We start from the raw sequence: 19822 nt of genomic DNA, 5'->3' as shown, positions 1-19822 counted from the left end.
TTCATTCGTCAGTCATAAAATTATTGTATTATAAATATTAAATTATTTTTAGCAATACACGCTTTTTGCATATCACTTAAAAATTTAAAAAAAATTGTATCTTGCCTGTTAATAGAGCGGTAGTTATATTATATAATATTAATATAATAAAATTATACAGATAAGCAAGCATAGGTTGTCCGTCATCAATTTGTCCGTACCTATAATAATAATATAAATAATCGTTTTGGTAGATCATATACTAAACTCGATTTTCGCTCGGTAGGTCATATATTAAACGAATACCGCGTTTTTAATTTTTATATACTTGATTACTTTTTAATTTTCAAGTTAAAATTATTTGACAACAGCAGAAATGTAGAATAGAGATAAGTTTATATAATTTATTATATTTTATATTAACTTATAAAATACTTTTCATATTGGAATTGGCAAAAAACGAACATAGATAAATGTATAGCTATAGCCTATAGGTATTAGGTAAACAATACTTATAAATTATAATATATACATAATACATGATAATTAGGTACCTTATTCGGTTGTCTTGGATAAGTTGTATACATATGCCACATTTATCACTGTTTGTACAAACAAACACGTTAATAATTACAATTTGAATATATTATAATGGTCAATGGACTGGTTACTAAGGAAATACAATTGGTAAAAATATCGACCAAACTTCTTAGAACTGAAGTAAAATTCGATAAACTTAACTAGTTATATTATTATTTATAATAAAATAATCATTTAAGTTATAAAATATATTATGATGGATATTATATCACAAAATGAAGTTGATTTTTTCATTGAACATATTAAAGAATCAAAACTTAATGAACTTGGATCAAAAATGTAATTCAATTCATTTTTAAATATTGATAAATTAATAATATAGATGTACAAAAATAACGTGTATTGCAGATGGTACGATAATCATGATCGTTTGCAAAAACTCAACCAACAAGCTACATTGGATGCTTCTAAAGGCGGAGAAGAATATATTAAGGATCAGCTCATCAGTTACGGAAAAGTAATTAAACAACTATCACCACAACAATTGTGTCTAAATATCTAATGACATTTTAATCTTAAAATAAATTTGTACTTTTAAGGTTTCTATTATTGTACATGAAGCTATTTGTGTAGCTATATGGAGAGAAAAAGTACTTCCAGAATTACTGTGTATTATTCCAAACCCTACACAATCATTTACACTATATTTTATCGTAAGTTTTTATTATATTATTATTACAATTTTTTATTAAATTAATACAGTTATATTTAATTTATTTAAAGTAAAATATATAATTATTTATTCTATTCATAGTAGGTATACACATTATAAATTAAAATATAGTATAATATTATACAATAATATTATAACCACTAACTAGGGTTATGATTCATTAGTTTTATAATTTATTTTACATATCAAAGAATTTCATTTTAAATTTAAAATAAATAAGATGCATATCTTATTTAAGACATAAGACGTAACTATTTTAAACAACATTTTTATTTTGCATATTTTAGATTAAAGTGCAGCATTTAACGGTTTAATAAATGTTTTTATAGTATATATTCATTATATTCGTATTTTGGGAAAATTGTTTTGAAGTTTTAACCAATTTATAATATTTGAATATATTTCATTAGCTATATTAAATTTATTTTATGTTTTATATTTTTTTTTAGTGTACCTAAAGCTTATTTGTTATTATCATTTTGTTTTTATATTTACATTTGTTTATATACATTTTTAAGTACTTGACGGCGTCAACTATTTTTAGTGCCAATAATCTTTTATTTGGAAAATTGATTTTGTCTCTGGCGTCTTTAACTCTTAATATGTCGCTGTATTTGTATAATTGTATATTTACGATTCGAATTCTTAATTACGATTTTAGTTATTTCATGAAACTGTGGCGGTTGGACTGTTACAAAAGATACTATTTCACGAAGAAGGTGTTCAATCATTAGGAAATTATGCTTTAGATCTGTTTGACCATATCATATTTGCAATCACACATATAGCTATTGGGTACTGTTGATTAATAATATTTAATATTAACAACTAATTTATTTATATGTATACAATTATTTTTCCTTCTTTTTAATAATGAATTTAGAAACACAAATAATTTTCAAATCTGTTCAAAAATAACTGATATGCCAGTAGAAGATGAAATAATTGAACATAAACATAAAATACAATTTGAAGTGGGAATTTGTTGCATTGGCATAATGTTTAATATGTTACTACACATAAAAAAGTAAAACTATAATATATCTATGCATGAATTTAAATTAAAATAGTTTTAAATACAATATTATATAACCAATAAATGTATATATATTATGTATATCATAGCTTATCCTTATCTGTTACTACAAGAATGACAACCAATAATGATGTCCCAATGTTAATATGTCAATTATTAAATGTAAAGCCTTGGATAAAGTTGGAAAACAAAAAAAAATATATTTTTCAAGGTAGATATTTAAATTAGGTACCTACAATAAGTACTTTCCAAACAAAACTGTTATAAACTAGTAAAATTTTTATTTACTCGGAGTGCATTATGAACAGAGAATTCATGGAAAATAATGAACGAAACAAATAATATTATACCAAAACAAGAAGCTCATTTATGGTTAAGTCTACATGAATTTTTCACATCAGAACAGCTACGTAAAAGTTATGAAATAACTCAATTTCGGAAAAAAAATCTTATGCAGGTAAATGTAATAAAAGAGGTACCTAATAAATATTTTTATGCAAACAGATTTATTTTATATATGTTTTATTGCGAATAAAAATAACTTATAAACTTTATACAAAATTTAAAATAGGTAATAAAATATTAACCTAGTATATTATATTTGTTTTTATCTATTATTTATAATATAACGACTTATTTTTATTTCATATTGAATAGTTACAACATTTACTGAATGATAGTGTTTTGGATCAAATTCCCCCATTAATACACTTTAGACAATGTTTGTATCAGTTGAGTTTAACAGAAGTTTCAACGAGATTTAAACGCACTCTTATTATGGAATTAAATGCTGAAGTAAGATATTAAATATTATAAATAGCAAGGTTTGTAAAACCTAAAGGTTGTGAACTTAAGTTCATGCAGTAAAAAATGTTTGAATATATTAATATGTATAAAACTAAATACTATACTCTAAAAAACGTTAAAATACACTGTAAAAATACCTTTAATTATACTTATACATTAAAAACCATATGTAAAAAATCATTCTTTCTCTTTTATAATGAAATGAAAAGCATAAACAAATTTTATCTACAAGCTGCAACAAAGGTCAAAATAAAAATAAATCAATTACGTTATAATTTCTACCTTCGCGTTATTTTTTAATAATCAAATCATATCTATAGAAAACCGGTATTTTTCAGTTCAACAAAAAAACAATAATAATTGAATAATTCAATTGTTCAGAACATAAAAGCGGGCCGGAGTTCCCTAATAATGATGACCTTTCATCTATGCTCAATAAATTTTCCACTTTACCAGTTAACTTAATACTTCGGTACTCTTCATAAAATGTTTACACGGTTAAATCACACTAATCAAAAAGGTTAACAAATACATTTTTGCCGCCACCTACTTAGACCTATTTTTGAATCAAACTTGAGTTTTAAAAATAAATTACTCCTATGCAAATCAGTCATTAGATCAATATAGTCATATAATATCCAAATTAGGGGGCCCAGCCAAATCAGCTCTTATTAATTTTAATAAATTTAATTTTAACTTGTATTTTTTTATATATGAATAAATACATTTTTTCATGCGCTTGTTCATAGTTTTTTTTAATCGAAGTTGGCAGGCGTCTATTATATTCAACAATTCAAGCGTGTTCGTTGGTATATACTATATAGGTAGCAAAATTATGTAATTGTGTTGGATTATATTATGTAGGTACCTACTGACCAGTGGCTACTATAAAAATTTTTGATTTTAAAAATAAATATTATAATTTTCTTACATAAAAACTGTTAACATTAATTAAAAAAATTTGAGTAATTAGATCAAATATGCCGAAAACCTTGAAATTATAGATAAAAAGATATGCATAAATTTCATATATTGTATCATAAAATCACAGAATAACAAATTTCTATAAATGGTACCTAGTACCAGTAGTACCTACTTAAAGTATTTAAAAAATTAAAACCACTTGGCAAATTTATATTTAGTGTATGAGCCATGCAGATAATTTTCAATAAAATAATACATAAAAACCAATATTATTAATCGTATTATTAATTTTAAAATTATATTTCTTTTAACTAGATTAGGCCTACTATTTTAAATACTTATACTAAACAATGGAAAAAAATTGCAAGAACTCAAGTAGTTTATTTGTTTGGAAATGACTCATATGATGTAGCTAAATCGTAAGTATATCATTAAATCTCATTTAATGTAGGGAATTATGATTTAATTAAATTATACTAATTATAGTAATATAAAAAAACAACTATATAACAAATATTAGTTGTATATGGATTTTTTCACCTTATAGCAGTGCTGTAGTGCCTATGCATTATTGATGCCCAGTGTTAATAATCATTTTTAGCGCACCAACCCCTCTACCAAATATGTTTATATTTATATCCATAAAGATACTACGGTAAACGGTCACTTTGTATATGGTCCATTGTTTAAACTGCATAACGCGAACACTATTTATACAGTTAAGTAAAATTTTAGATTACAGAATGCGGACACTGTACTATCATATACATAAAGTATATATTAATCAGAGACGGAACTTCGATTTTTTACGCCCGGGGGAAATATTAAAATTACGCCCAAAAATCTACCAAGACTGAAATATCCTTCCCTGCAGTTGTTTTTTAATAATTAGAATTCAAATTACAAAAATACTACATATTTATTGACTTTTAAACACAAAATAATGCTAACTAACAGAGTTATTTAAATGTAATATATCGTTATATTTTACGCGATTTCGTAAAAAATTAAATCTCATACGCTCTTAAATTTTTTTCTAAATTGACGCTAGTTTGTTTTTACAGTTACTTGAAAGAAAACTTATGGATAACCTTGTATTGGGTTTTTTAACCATACGTATAAATCACAAAAATTTTACGAATTTTCAACTTAAAAATTCCTTGCAAATCTTAGTGATTTTGATATATTTCGTAAACATTTGAACTTTAAATGCTTATAAACAATACTGTTACTCACAATTTTTAATAATTTTTTTATTACGATAAGTACAACTTATAATAAACCTGGTATTAAATTTTAAAGATTTTTTGGAGCTAATTTTTTTTTATAGTCATTTCAAAAAAAAAACTTAGAAAAATCGAAAATTTATAAATAGCTTAAATTTTTTTTAAATATTTTAAAAATTTAATCGTAAATAGATAACGCTTATATAAACATTTGGTGAAAATTTCAAGTATTTACAATGATTTGATTTCGAGTTACATCAAAATAAAAAAATCGATATTGTCGAAAAGCGGTATGCGTAAAAATTCCCGTTTTACCGTTACGTTTTTGAAAACTACGGGCAATTTTTTACTTTTGACCAACTAGATTCATTTTCCTTTTCAAAGAGGGACTGAAGTCAAAAATCAAAGCATTATTTTCACTCCAAAACGTGATGACAGACACAAAAATAAAAAAATTAAAATAAAATAGACATACCACATACATCATTGTAAAATCAATACATTCCTCACTTCGTTCAGAATCTAAAATTGTTCCAATATACTTTAATATTATTATGATGATATAAGCACCAATAATGTACTATCTTGTATTCAATTTTAAGTTAATTTGACTGAAAAAAAAATATATTGATATTTTAAAAAAAATATTAAAAAGTTTCAACAATTTCATATCGTTTATTGATGACTCAAAAATATTTTAAAGATTATACCGTATACACACAATTATAATATAATCAGTTAGTAGAAATTTAAAGTATCTAAAATTCTAAAATCACCTATTTGTTTTTGAATTATAATATAATAAAATATTCAATTTTTTCAAAAACTTAAATACCCGTTTTAGATTCTGAATAGAGTGATAATGATAAATGTAGGTACCTATGATTTTACAATGATGTGTTTTTTTTTGTGTCTGTCATCACGTTTTGTAGTAATAGTGCTTTCATTTTTTACTTCAGCTCATCTTTGAAAAGGAAAATGAAACTAGTTGGTCATTAGTAAAAAATGTCCCGTAGTTTTCAAAAGCGTCAAGAAAAATCCTAAAAAAGTAACGGCAAAATGGGAATTTTTACGCATAACCAGTTTTCGATAAACTTTTAGTTTTAGTCACAATATTTATTTATATAAGCATTTAAAAATAAAATGTTTACGAAATATGTTAAAATCGCAAAGATTTGCAAGGAATTTTGAATATGAAATTTTTTAAAGTTTTTGTGATTTATACCTAAGATTAAAAAACCCAATACAAGGTCCATCGTCCATTATCAAATTTAAAAGAGTAAAATCACTCTAAATCATTATCTAAAAGTAATGACCAACCTTTTTTTAACGAGGGCCATAAAAAAATAAAAAAATTCTTGGTGGGCCAAGAATTTAAACTTTTTTTTTGAATTGAAATAATTGAATGTATATTTTATTTTAGGCACATCTCAATATAGGTATATTAATAAATTTAATTATTTATTATATATTGCTTGTAATAAAATAAAATATAAATATATGTAATTGACAATAATACAATAAGACAGGAAATATTTTATAAACATTACATTTTTAGAATATATATATTTTTTAATTTTAATCACTTTGACGGGCTGGTTAATAATGGATTGGTCACCACTGTTTTATAAGTTATAAACTTTTAAATGTTCACAAAATTTGTTAAAATTGCAAATTATTTTGAAATACCTATGTACACTGACAATTTATATATTCTAGACAGTTTGCTTAGAATTGTTATTCATACAATAATTAATCATTGAAATCAAATTGTATACACCTATCACATTTCTCAGGACTTGAAAATAATATAGCTGAGAGATATCACTGTTTTATTTTTTTTCTAGACTGAGTGAAACATATGAACATATTGATGATTTTGAAGCCAAGGAAAATATTTGCGCTCATTGTAGACAACCAGCAAAAAATAGGTGCTCCAAGTGTAAAAAGCAATGGTATTGTAGCCGGTAACTAACAAAAACAAATATAATTTATAATAAGTTTAAATTTTAAAATAAATTACTGTTATATTTTCAGGAAATGCCAAGTAACCAATTGGGATAAACATAAAATCATCTGTCAGTAACTGAAATATATGTTCTATATAATATAGGATATATTTTATATTTTATAAACCTTAGTTACATATTAATTTAGATAAGTCAGTAAATTATTTAATAAATGACTGTATCATCTCTAACATAGACTCTGGTTTTGGTTTTTCACATGCCCCAGTTAAAATAAAACCAGCTTCCTTAATAGCAGCACCTGTAGTAGGACCAATAGCAAATATCTGTAAAAAATAAATTTAATATTTATGATGTATAATTTAATATAGATTAAATATAGTTAGACCTTAGACATTATTAAAAAAACAATTATTTTATAAATGCTGAACTACTTTACTATCATAAAGAATCCATATATTATAATTAAAACAAAACAGTCTGTGTTATAAAAAAAATTTAGATAACCCTATTTATATTGGAAAATTGAGTTTTTTTTTGTTAACTATGATACTAATATTAAATTTTTAAAGGAATTTTTAATTAATTAATTAAATTAGTGTTGCCTATTCATAATAAGATGAAATAAGAATATTTGAATCTTCTCAATTTTTCTTATTGTTAAACATTAAATTAATTTAATGTTTTTCATAGGACGTCCCATTCATATGGTCTTATGTATTGTTTCCTTAAATAGGAAATTTACAATTAACAGTTTTTATTTAGTTTTATTAGTTTCGGGATGTAAGTTAACCCACTATTTGTTTTTAATAGTAACAATATTTTCTATGGTTTTTAAATAATCTAATTTTAAAGAGTTATGAACATTTTCAAATTGTGATATTTTACACTTATAACTTATTTCATAGTAAAAGTATCAACACAATTTGAATAAACTTTACTAAATATTATAGTTTATCCTAAGTTTAATAATAAGACTATTTCGCTCTAATATTTTAACTAACAAAGCTAAATCAGAACTACTGTATGAAAATTTGTTTGACAAACACTATAACTTTAGTAAGACTATCTTAATAGTCATAAACTGCCTATATATTTTATAAACCCATACAGATCTGTTATTGACCATTACAGTGTTGGGTAACAAAAATTACAAATTACTGTAACCAAATTACTTATTAAAAATAATTTCTAAACAGAGAAAAGTGTTTTTTTTTTACATTATTAAAATGAAGTAGAATAATTTATAACAAGTGTAAAAGGATTACAATATTCAAGAAAAATTACAATTATTCTGAAATAATATTATTATTTGATATTCCTATCTATTTATGGGCAAACAATATATCATATAATTTATACATCCTGTTTATTTATAAAATTACCAATGCACAACATCAATTTTATACCTATACAATTTAAATAGGTGTATAATGTGTAACATATTTTATGGTAAAAAAATATTGACACATTTTATCAATAAATAAGAAAAAAGTAACATTATTTTTAACGCCCTGATTTTAAAAAGAAAAAGTAATGTGACATGATAAAAATAATGTTAGATAATGCAAATGTAATATAATGAGTAATGTAATTTTATTACTTAAGTAATTTACCCAACATTATTGACCAATCAATATCACTACTAACCCAATTATAAAGATGATTTAAATGAATCACCAAAACTACTAATTTAGCGCTAGGTGATATAGTAAATAATTTATTTTTTGCTGTAATTGCAAACAATAACCAAATTATTTATAAATAAGTAGGTAGTTTATAATTTCTTTATACTAAAAAAATATATTATTAATATTTGTAAACTACTATACTACAGTATAAAAATCCCGATTCGAACGACCGTAGCCCGTAAAGTAAATTATAGTATAATAAGTTATTAGTGGTAGTTTTTAGGCTACCTATTACTAATAGATAATAACTAGAATTGCTCATTTAATATGGGTATTTTGGGATGCATAAAAGCATTATTATTATTGTGTAGTTTCGTCGGAGTATAAATACGTTTTTCAAATAACTAGGCATTTTTAAAAATATCGATTGCAGATGACTATGAAATAATGAATTGGGAGATTAATATAATGATGAGGATGATTTGGATGTTGACTGAGAAAATAAGTCAAGTTATGTGTAATAGTTGTAGAAACTGTACACTGTGTTGTTGCAAATTATTGATAAAATACAATTTATACAGTAATGCTTATCAAGTATTAACAGTTGCTTATAAGTATTTATTGTGTCTTCCTGTTACCCAAGTTGCCTTTGAACCATCATTTTCTACATTAAAGTAGGTATATAAAAAAAAAGGTTGAGAAGTAAAATTTGTAATGAAAATGCTGAAGCGTTTATGTTAATGTTAGTTGAAAAATAAATTTTGATAATGATCAAATAATTGGCTTATTATCATAACAAAGTAGCTTCTTTCAACATGTCTTTAAAATTTCATAACTTATTATTCATATTTAAAATATAAAATTAATTATAAAAGCTTAATTTAATACATATTCTTTTTGGTTTATTTATTAGTGTTTATAAAATATAATTTGTAATAAAAAATTCAAGCATATAGTGGCTAATTGAACTTTTTGTTCAATTGTTTAAAGAGAATACATAGACATAAGTGTAACTAGGCTTTCAGGCTTCAAATTGAATTTAGATGAACAGTCTCACTAAAATATTGATACTGATTTAATGTCTATTTTTTTTATATCCTCTTTCATATAATAATAACTAAAATATTAGATAAATAAATAATTATAAAATAAATTGAGTAGTGTTGGTGGGGAATGGGTAGAACATAAGCTTAGCCATCCCCTACCACTAAAGTAACACCTATCAGGTAAACATTGATATGTGGCCTGGATAATTAATTTTCCTGGCCTGAATTTATCTCCCAGGCCATCCCTGCTCTCAGTAATTGTGTTAGTGCTGACCTCAAATTTATCTCATCTATTCTCAATAGCGCAATGTATGTTCTTGAAATTTGATCTGATATAAAACTATGTTCACTCTTTAAAGTTCTAGAAAACTAGAAAACATACGCTTTTAAAAAAAATTCCTCCACATTCACTTCTCATTGTTACATTTGGCATCGAATACTATGTTTTTTTAAATAATGCACCTTCACATTTTCAGACTTAGTGATAAATCTTTAATCTTAAAATACTATGATGTTACTTTCTTAAATTTAGTTCTGTTACAGTTATATAAATTTGTTGTACATTTTGTGTTTACCTACAAAATTGCTAATTGGTGTAAATACATTATATAATCTGAATGTTCAAAATTATTAAGCATTAATATTTACCTAATATTTATAACTAAATGTTATAATGAGATAAAGTAATTACTTGTACCTAGTATTCGAATATTTTATTCTATTAACTGTTATACTTACATGTAATTGACTAAATAATTGTTTTGGCATCAAATCTAATATTGCACGAAAGCCAGAAGGACTAAAAAAAATAACTCCTATTTGGTTTTTAATTTGACTCAATAACATATTTAAATTTGTCTTTAAATTATTATGTGGTATAGTCCGGTAAACTTCTATATTCTCAAATTTAACAGTTTTTATATTATCTGATAGTATATTTAGATTTAGATTTCCACATGGAGCTAATAATGGTTTACTTAATTCATCTAAAAATTAAAAAAATGCATTAATAAAAACAAAAATACTTCTTATATCTTATAGTAGGTAATTGTTATCCTTTTCCATTACTGTACATTTTAAAATAATAGGTATCAAAGCCATGGCATTGCCACTATCAGCTCCAATTGGCTCAAAACCAAGTTCTTTGTTTACTAGCCGAGATGTTGTTTCTCCAACTACAAACATAGGTTTCTTATGCCAATTTTCATCTAGCTTACTATCGGCCAAACACTTAACAATTCCGCGTACACATCTTGGACTTGTTATAACCATACCTAAATTAAACAATTAAAAATATTAATAGTAAATTACTATGATCAATAATTATATAGGTAATTTTTTTTAAACAAATTTACTTTTAAATATTTGTAAAAATAATTATAGAATTAATTTAAATTAATTATTCTTGATTTATCTAATACAATTTAGAGATGTATATTAAAATAGTTTACAATTATTAAAACATAAAATAATTTAAACACCTCAGCATAATAATACATAGTGAAGTTAAATAATAACAAATCATACAAACCAGAATAATCTTGTGGCTTTTGTAGTTTGTGATTAAGCACATCAAAGTTATGATATTCAAATTCTAAAGTAGGTACTAAATTAGCTTCATATCCTTCATTTTTTAAAATGTTTATATATGGATCTATTGGGTCATTTTCTTCTGAATAAGCTTTAAAAATAATGAAAGTTGTATTAGATTTAGAATGAGTCATAACTTAAATATATGGTAAAATAAAACTCAGCTTTAGTTGTAAAGCAATATTTTATAATTAAAAATTTTTTAACATAAATGTATACACTATACAATATACATGCACAAGTAGTATAATGTTTATTTTTATTATTGAACTTGAACATATATAATTAATATTTATTACGTAGTCATTGATGCAATTATGAATAACATTATAACAAATAACTGAAAATCTGAATATGTTATCAAGTATCAACTAAGATATAAGAATTATCAAATCAAGGCATGTCCTTAGTTATCACAATCCATAGATAATCACTTCACTCTTCACTTCACTATAAGAGTTCCCATGGCGGTCTTTTTGAAAATTTCTCACAGCTTCGTTCGCAAGTTGTCAGATGCCACCTCGGTGGTTTACTAGTTTCGTCGGTGGCATTTTTTAAATCGCGATCAAACGATTAATGAAATCATTAATACTTGATTTTTATCTAAATTCCAATGGATGCCCATACTACGTCGGATAAAACGTGTTTATCTTTATATACGTGTTGTACTGTTGTCATATTCTATTACGGCGTGAGGTCATGACGTTTCTACGTTTTAAATCTCAACTGTCGAACATATTATGTATTGTGACGTTTGGTGTCGCGTAAAGGGCGTCGGTATTCTATATCTCATCGAATAGATTATTCGTATACTATAGGTATGACACCTAGTCACCTAGACATTCAAATTCAACTTTTACGAATTCAAACCAAGACCCCCAAAATATTGAGTCATTAAATCATCATTATTCATCATCACCCACTAAATCACAAAACCAAATTTGTGATTACTAGAATTTCTCCGTAGTCGTGTCTCCGACCTAGGATATTCACTGACACCAGTTACACTGAGTTATATGGGCAGCTTGAAATAAAAATAAAAAAATCAAGACTAATAATTGATATTATTATTATATTTTAACACAGTTCCCCCAACTATATTTTTTAGTAGGTAACTATAATCCTCATTTTATTTATTTATTTTACCTACTAAATATCGGTAATTACACATATTGAATATTTACATTTTATACCTTCATATTTTTGAAAATTATAAAAACATTACAGTTATGTAAATATAAATTAAGTACAGTTTTTATCATAAAATATATCTATTTGAAGCAGGGTTGACAAAAATCCGGGCTTTATTGAATAAATCCAACCCGGTTTATTTAAATAAAGGCCCAAAAACGCCAAAACTCAGTGGTTCTTATTGTAAAAGTAATATTGGCGGTTTTATCGGGCTTTTTCTAAAAATCTCATCCGAAAAAAATCAGAATTTTTTTTTAATTGACATAGTTATAATATTTTTGTTTGGATTATTCGTGAAGTATATTTACAAGAAAAGTAAATATAAACTTAATTAATGCTGATACTTTATTAAAAATAAAAGATTGTTAACATTTTTATTGACCGTTGATGTGTAATTTTTTCCATTTTATACTTTCAATTGTACCTAACTAATTAAAAAAATAATAACCTACTAAATTTTTTTAAAATCAGTTTAACACTTTAATTTTTCTGAAAAATAACACAAGTTAAAAAAAATGAAAGTGAATTTTTATTTTGTCCAGAAAAGCATGCTTGCCCGGGTTTTTCGAGCTGGGGATTTTCGTGGCAACCTTGATTTGAGGGGATATTAATTTTGTAAAAGTATTAGTTTTGTTGTAAATTTAAGTATCTATCCTGTACTACTCCCTTCCAAATCCACCATGAGAAAATAAAACAAAATTTCTTAGAAAAAATTATCAAAAACATCTTTTGTTCTAATTACTTACATCTTCAACTCCGATACTCAAATACTTTACCATGCTAAGACATTCGTAGTAATCGTACCTAACCTATATCCATTAATATGGAAACTATCAACTATATTACTATTTACTAGCATACTTTTTCCGGTAATAAAACAAAACCATTTTATAGTAACTTTCTACAGAATACTTAATTACTTTATTTTTGTGTATTACTTAATATTTTATTATTTTAAGCTTTGCCTCTAAAAAATAAAAGTCCTAATTACATACATTTTAGTTGTAGACTTGAAACGGAGCGAGGAGCCGAGGAATATATTGGTTTTAAAATGAAGTGGTTTTTTTTCTACCTTCTTGGTGTGCCTATCATTTCCTTCGGGAATAGTAAAAATAATTGGTACTTTCCTGTTATACGAGACTATCATGATTTTTGACAACATCACAATCCTGTTATTTAAGACTACTAAAATGGTTTTCGCGGCTACCTGGGTGGTAGGGGTGGTCTTGGGTAGACTACCTCCTTTATCGCGACTACCACAATTAGCTGTACGATATCCACGCACTGCGTTCTAGCGTAGCAATTTACAATTGTTATATTAATATTATATTATTATATATTTATACAGGGTGATTCAAAATTTATGTTACAGCCATTTTAACACATCGATATTCAAAATAGAGAACAATTTATGATACAAAAGTTTTTTGATGTAGAAACATCTAAAGTATACGACACTAATATTATTACATTTTTTTTATATATATAATTCGTAAATGTAGCCATCATTGTTTATTATTTTATTTGTGGATTTACCATTTTTTACCACTATTATTTTTGTATTTATTATAATTATTATTTTATTGTTTTTAGTGACCGTACGCCACATATGTAGCGTGTGTTGTGTAATACATTACAAATGATTACTGGGTATTTAAATCCTTTTTTTATATATATAATTCGAATATAGCAATCCCAATAATACCTACTGATTAAAAAAATATCAAAGTATTAAATATGGAGGTGCACTGTACAAATATAAATTTTAAATAAAACTAAGGTAGTCTGTGATAATAGGAAAGTGTGCAAATTTTGGTAGTCTTAGATAACGGGATTGTGGTGTTTCACAAAACAACCGCGGTAGTCTTTTATAACGGAGGTAGTCTTGGGAGGTAGTCGCGAAAATAGCCGTAGTCTCGTATAACAGGAAAGTACCAAATAATTAGGTATATCCAAATTTTAAGTTGTTTTGGTTAAAAATTAGGAAAACGAAATGAAAACTTACGATGTAAGTTGTATTACTATTACCTTGTATTGGGTATTTGAGTTTTTAACCTTAGGTATAAATCACGAAAACTTTAAGAATTTTCAACTTCAAAATTCCTTGCAAATTTTTGCGATTTTCATATATTTTGTAAACATTTGGTTTTTAAATGCTTATAAACAAAAATTGTGACTCACGATTTATTATTATTTTTTTTTTATGATGACAAGTACAACTTATAATAAACTTTGTATTAAATTTTAAAGATTTTTTGGATAGCCAAATTTTTTTTATCGGCATTTTAAGAAAAAAAACTTAGAAAAATCGAAAATTTCAATTGTCTATAAGCAGCTTAAAAAATTCTAAATATATTAAAAATGTAATCGTAAATAGATAACGCTAATATAACAATTGGTGAAAATTTCAAGTATTTTCAATTATTCGTTTAAGAGTTACAGCAAAATAAAAAAAATCGATATCGTCGAAAAGTGGTTATCTATGCGTAAAAATTCCCTTTTTTCCGTTACTTTTTCAGGATTTTTCCTGTCGCTTTTGATAACTACTAGAAATATTTTACTTTTGTCTCCCCAAAGTACCAACCAGATTCAATTTCCTTTTCAAAGATGGGCTGAAGTCAAAAATAAAAGCACTATTACTACTCCAAAACGTGATGAGAGAAACAAAAAAAAACACACATTATTGTAAAATCAAACAGAATTCAAATTGCAGGGCTTTACGCAGAAATATTGAATCTTCTCGTTCTCAATTAGCTTTTACACACTGCGTAATACTTAAGATTTGATGTAAGGTCTTACAAATATTAATATAAAATAACTGTAAAGCGGGGCCTCGGGCCACTCCTTGAAACCACCACTGTTTATTGCTATACAATATGTGTTATATTATAACATAATATATTGCAAAATTATACATGATATATATAATATATATATTATAATAAAATATGTTAATTTAAATTAGTCAACAATTAATCAATTAATTTAAATACCCATATGCAAAATAATAATGATTTATATATAATATGTTAAATAATGGAGATTAAAAACAAAAATAATTTAGACCTGTTATTTACTTTGAAAATCCGGGGCTTAGTTTACACATCACATAATAGAAAATAATTTTTAATTGTTACATAATTCACTATAATTATTACAATCTTACCTCAAACTGATATGATTCTCAATGTTTCATCTAAAATTCATATTTCGTACTTCATAATTGAGTAATTGTGAACTTGCGTCAATGTGGATGGAAACATGTAAATAAATAATTGAAAATTGAAATATGAATAAAAAAAATTTCACACACCCACAATAAAAGGCAAATCAAATCTTCCCGCTTTTTACGCTTACCGTTTTCACTTATCAAATGTTATCTGTTAACCACAACCCTGGTAGTAGAAAAAAATTAACGTCTATCTGTATTCTGTGGCCTATGCAGTATGCGGCTATGCTTGTACTTACTGCTTATAAAACGATTCGCGAATGAATGTTAAACTGTTATATTACACATTATTTCTCGTCGGACTCAAAAATAACCTCTGTCGTTTAATTACGCTCACAATATGGCTATGAATCAATTGAATCCAGCTTACGAAGCTATTGGAAAAGGGTTCGTACAACAATATTACGTGCTATTTGACGACCCGTCCCAGAGGCCTTCGTTGGCCGCAATGTATAACGTGAGTGTTTTTTTTAACATAGTGTGATATCTACCTACTACTTGTTACTTATTAACTTATTGATTATTATTTATTAATTACTATTATAGTATAAATCGAGTGAAAAATTAAATTTTGCGGCATTTGAAGTTTAAATATTTAGATCATGAACATATTTGTTTTTGTTACAGCCGGAAACGTCTTTTATGACTTTTGAAGGTGTTCAACTACAGGGTACAGTTAAAATAATGGAAAAATTAAATGTGAGTATATTAAAAAAAATAATATTCAACCCATTTCGTTGTACTTAATAATCATACAAATTCTTTTTCCAAAATATTTCTAAATTCTATCAAAAAATATAAAACACTACTTGTCTTGTAGAAAAATAACTAATTTACGTACATACTTATCTTATGATTTTAAATAGGTAAAGTAATAATGTACTTAGTATTTTATAGTTACTTATTTATGCATAATCAATAACCATGTGACTACAATGTTAATCATTGGATTTAGTAGTAACTTTTGATATCATACATGTTATACAGTTGTCAGTTTTAATCTTAGGAAAATACCTATTACTTATATTTATTAACTCTACCTGCCATACTTGTAACAGTAAATTTATTAATTAATTAATTTTTTTAGAATTATTACATAAAATGTATTTAAATTTTGAAATATAAAGTTACTAAGTCTTTGAAATATTCTAATATGAACATTGGTGTTGTAAAATTTAATATAATATTAATAATTTTCAGTTGTATTATAATTTTTTTCGCCTTCATTTTTTTTCAAATATTTTATTTTATTACTTATATAAAACTATAAAAATAAAAAGTAGATACTTTTATATTGAATATGCAGCACCTGTATATTATTATAAAAATGTTTTTCTTACAAAAACACAAATATTACTGGTATAACATTATTATTATAAAGAATAAAACAATTAAATACATAATCTGTATATTTAATATATAATAATTTTATCAAATTGATTTGAAAAATTCGCTAATATATTAATCAATTCTTAACTATTTATTATTACATCTTTTTTTTACAATACAAACATAAACTGTTTTAGACGACAATTATTTTTAATTAGCTTAAAGTTAAAATTTACTCTTGGTTTGTGTTGTTGGCATTAATAATACAATCTTAAAATCAAATAAATACGATTGATAAGGTAGCTCTCAATAGTTTTTCATTTAATTAAAAAACATAAACATATAATACAAGTATTTCTTTTTCATGACTTACTTCATTGGTTATTTGATTATTATAACTTGTATCTTTATAGTTTAAAATATGTATATAATAGTGTTCTAAGTTATATTTTTTTTTTAGAGTTTAACTTTTCAAAAAATCAATAGAGTTGTAACATCAGTGGACTCTCAGCCAATGTTTGATGGTGGTATATTAATTAATGTATTAGGTCGTTTACAGGTAAAAAATGATTTATTTATATTTATAAGAAATATTTTTAATTGATTTTTTTGTATTTCAGTGTGATGAAGATCCACCTCATCCATTCAATCAAGTGTTTGTATTAAAATCTGTAGGTACTACTTTCTATTGTGCCCATGACATTTTTCGTTTAGGAATTCATGATACTATGTAAAACATTGTAACTATTATATTGTGTTTAATGTCACTTAAGTGTTGTCAATAAATCAGTTTTGGTAACTAATGATTATAAAAACAATTTTTTAAGCATGAATGTGTATAGTTTTTCAAAAAACAATTGTATCCTCAATTTAATTAATTTTATCTCATAAAAAGTTTGATTTGCTGAAAAAATTTTACTTGAAAGTTTATTTTTAGTACCATGTTAACTAATTATAATTTTAATGTAGATTAAAACTGATCAGATTTTATGTTTTTGGTTTTATTAATTATCTGTCTACTTACACAAATACATAGAATTAAAATTGTTAATAGTTATTTATTTTGAGTGTCCATTAAACAACTAAAAAAAAAAAAAATTAGAATCATTTTAAATTACATTTAAGTTAATTATGGAATATATTAAAAATAATATGATGTATTTTTGTATAACCTATAAATACAACTATTACTAATTTTGTATTTTTTATTTGTTCCTTATCAAGTTCTTCCATATTATATAATTTTTTTATTTTGGATACATTTTAATATGTTAATGGAGCACTATGTATAAGCATGGAACTTATATTATTATATTCTATGGTACAAATAGGCACAGATCCAGAGCAAAGATCTGAAGGGGGACCCAACAATTTTTTTACAACAAATTCAATTGTAATATAATATAGGTACTTTATTCATAATTTAAACATTTTGTCATGATAGTAGGTATAGGTAATCAATGTAATAAATAAATGATTGGTTATTTAATATATAAAGTGACAATATGATAAAAGAAGTTTGGATTTTAATAGTGAAAAATAATGTCTGGAAGGCCTGGGCCCTTAGCCCCCCCCCCCCTCTGGATCTGTCACTGGGTATAAGTAATGTTTATTCTGGTATTCAATATCTAAATTAAATAGATAGTACAGTAGCAGAAGTAGAAGTAGTTCATAAGATATAGGTATATAACTTATAAATATTTGGATATAAGTATATAATTTTTTCCTTATTTTAGTGTAAAATATTCACTGTTTTTAGTACTTTCTATTTCAGATTTTATTTTTATGCAATATTATTTGAAACCGAGATTAGTGCCATTGTTATATGTTATTACAAGTTTGGTATATATTTATATTTTATAGTATTATTTAATGATTTGAAAAAATATTTATTCAAAAAATGAAAAATAAATGTATTAACTATTTGATTGAATCATCATCATACATTCATACATCAATTCTACATGGTGTATTAATTGTTGTAAGCTTTTTAATGCAGTTATAAAAATGGTATTATTGTGAATTTAACTAATCTTTTTGAAACCTAAAATTAAGCTTCTTCGTTGAATTTGATTTTATAAAGACACATACTACTGGTCACTGGATTAGAAAGGTGGAAGATTGATGACTGTATTTTGTGTACCAAACAATGAACAGCTTTCTGCCTTCTGATAAAAACTTCGGTGAGTTTACTTACTTAGATTTCCCCATTAAGTTTTTCTTCACGACTTATTTACTGAATCATCTTTCTTATTTTATTATAGAGTAGATCTATAGAACTTAGTTTTTTGCATAACCACAGAGCTTATTTATCATGGTATTCTACTATTCAATATAAATACAATTGGGTAGAGGGAAGGAATGTATTTTTTTAAACTAGGAAAATGTATGTGGTTTTTTTTATCTTACCCCCTTTGGGAACTCTAAAAATGTTTCAATCTTCAACTTATTTCATAAATTCTTATAGCAATTGGGTCAGGCTTGTACTTACTTAGGCAAGACTACGAGACTGGAGTTGATAAAGTCGATACAGATTCCTGACATATATGGAGTACATATTTTTATTAATATTTATTTGAAAATACCTATACAAT

At 24.9% G+C, this 19822-nt stretch overlaps 3 protein-coding genes across 4 annotated transcripts; 2 read left to right on the top strand and 1 right to left on the bottom strand.

Annotated features, from left to right (window-relative positions):
• Positions 1-702: 702 nt before the first annotated feature.
• Positions 703-7400, top strand: LOC132929932 (zinc finger MYND domain-containing protein 10). The gene is made up of 11 exons (XM_060995576.1): positions 703-858; positions 928-1036; positions 1119-1232; positions 1914-2047; positions 2136-2279; positions 2378-2499; positions 2597-2745; positions 2946-3083; positions 4335-4438; positions 7093-7212; positions 7283-7400. Exons 1-11 carry the CDS (start codon positions 773-775, stop codon positions 7329-7331), a joined length of 1269 nt encoding a protein of 422 aa, XP_060851559.1. The 5' UTR covers positions 703-772; the 3' UTR covers positions 7332-7400.
• LOC132929933 (uroporphyrinogen-III synthase-like) lies at positions 6690-11770 on the bottom strand. 2 transcript variants are annotated; one of them, XM_060995578.1, is made up of 5 exons: positions 11421-11770; positions 10963-11163; positions 10628-10875; positions 7382-7538; positions 6690-7216 (listed from the first exon to the last, which is right to left on the bottom strand). In XM_060995578.1, exons 1-4 carry the CDS (start codon positions 11611-11613, stop codon positions 7416-7418), a joined length of 765 nt encoding a protein of 254 aa, XP_060851561.1. In that variant the 5' UTR covers positions 11614-11770; the 3' UTR covers positions 6690-7216; positions 7382-7415. The 2 variants fall into 2 exon arrangements, with proteins under 2 accessions (XP_060851561.1, XP_060851560.1); XM_060995577.1 differs by lacking the exon at positions 6690-7216 and having other exon boundaries at positions 7333-7538.
• A 4328-nt stretch (positions 11771-16098) lies between these two features.
• LOC132929934 (probable nuclear transport factor 2) lies at positions 16099-18057 on the top strand. The gene is made up of 4 exons (XM_060995579.1): positions 16099-16356; positions 16527-16598; positions 17689-17787; positions 17849-18057. The coding sequence occupies exons 1-4, from the start codon at positions 16240-16242 to the stop codon at positions 17960-17962; spliced, it is 402 nt and encodes a 133-aa protein (XP_060851562.1). The 5' UTR covers positions 16099-16239; the 3' UTR covers positions 17963-18057.
• Positions 18058-19822: the final 1765 nt, after the last annotated feature.

Source organism: Rhopalosiphum padi, chromosome 4 (genome assembly GCF_020882245.1).
Source record: "Rhopalosiphum padi isolate XX-2018 chromosome 4, ASM2088224v1, whole genome shotgun sequence".
In the NCBI taxonomy this organism is placed as follows: domain Eukaryota; kingdom Metazoa; phylum Arthropoda; class Insecta; order Hemiptera; family Aphididae; genus Rhopalosiphum; species Rhopalosiphum padi.
The sequence above is the reverse complement of the archived record's forward strand: the minus strand, read 5'-3'. Positions and strand labels throughout refer to the sequence as shown.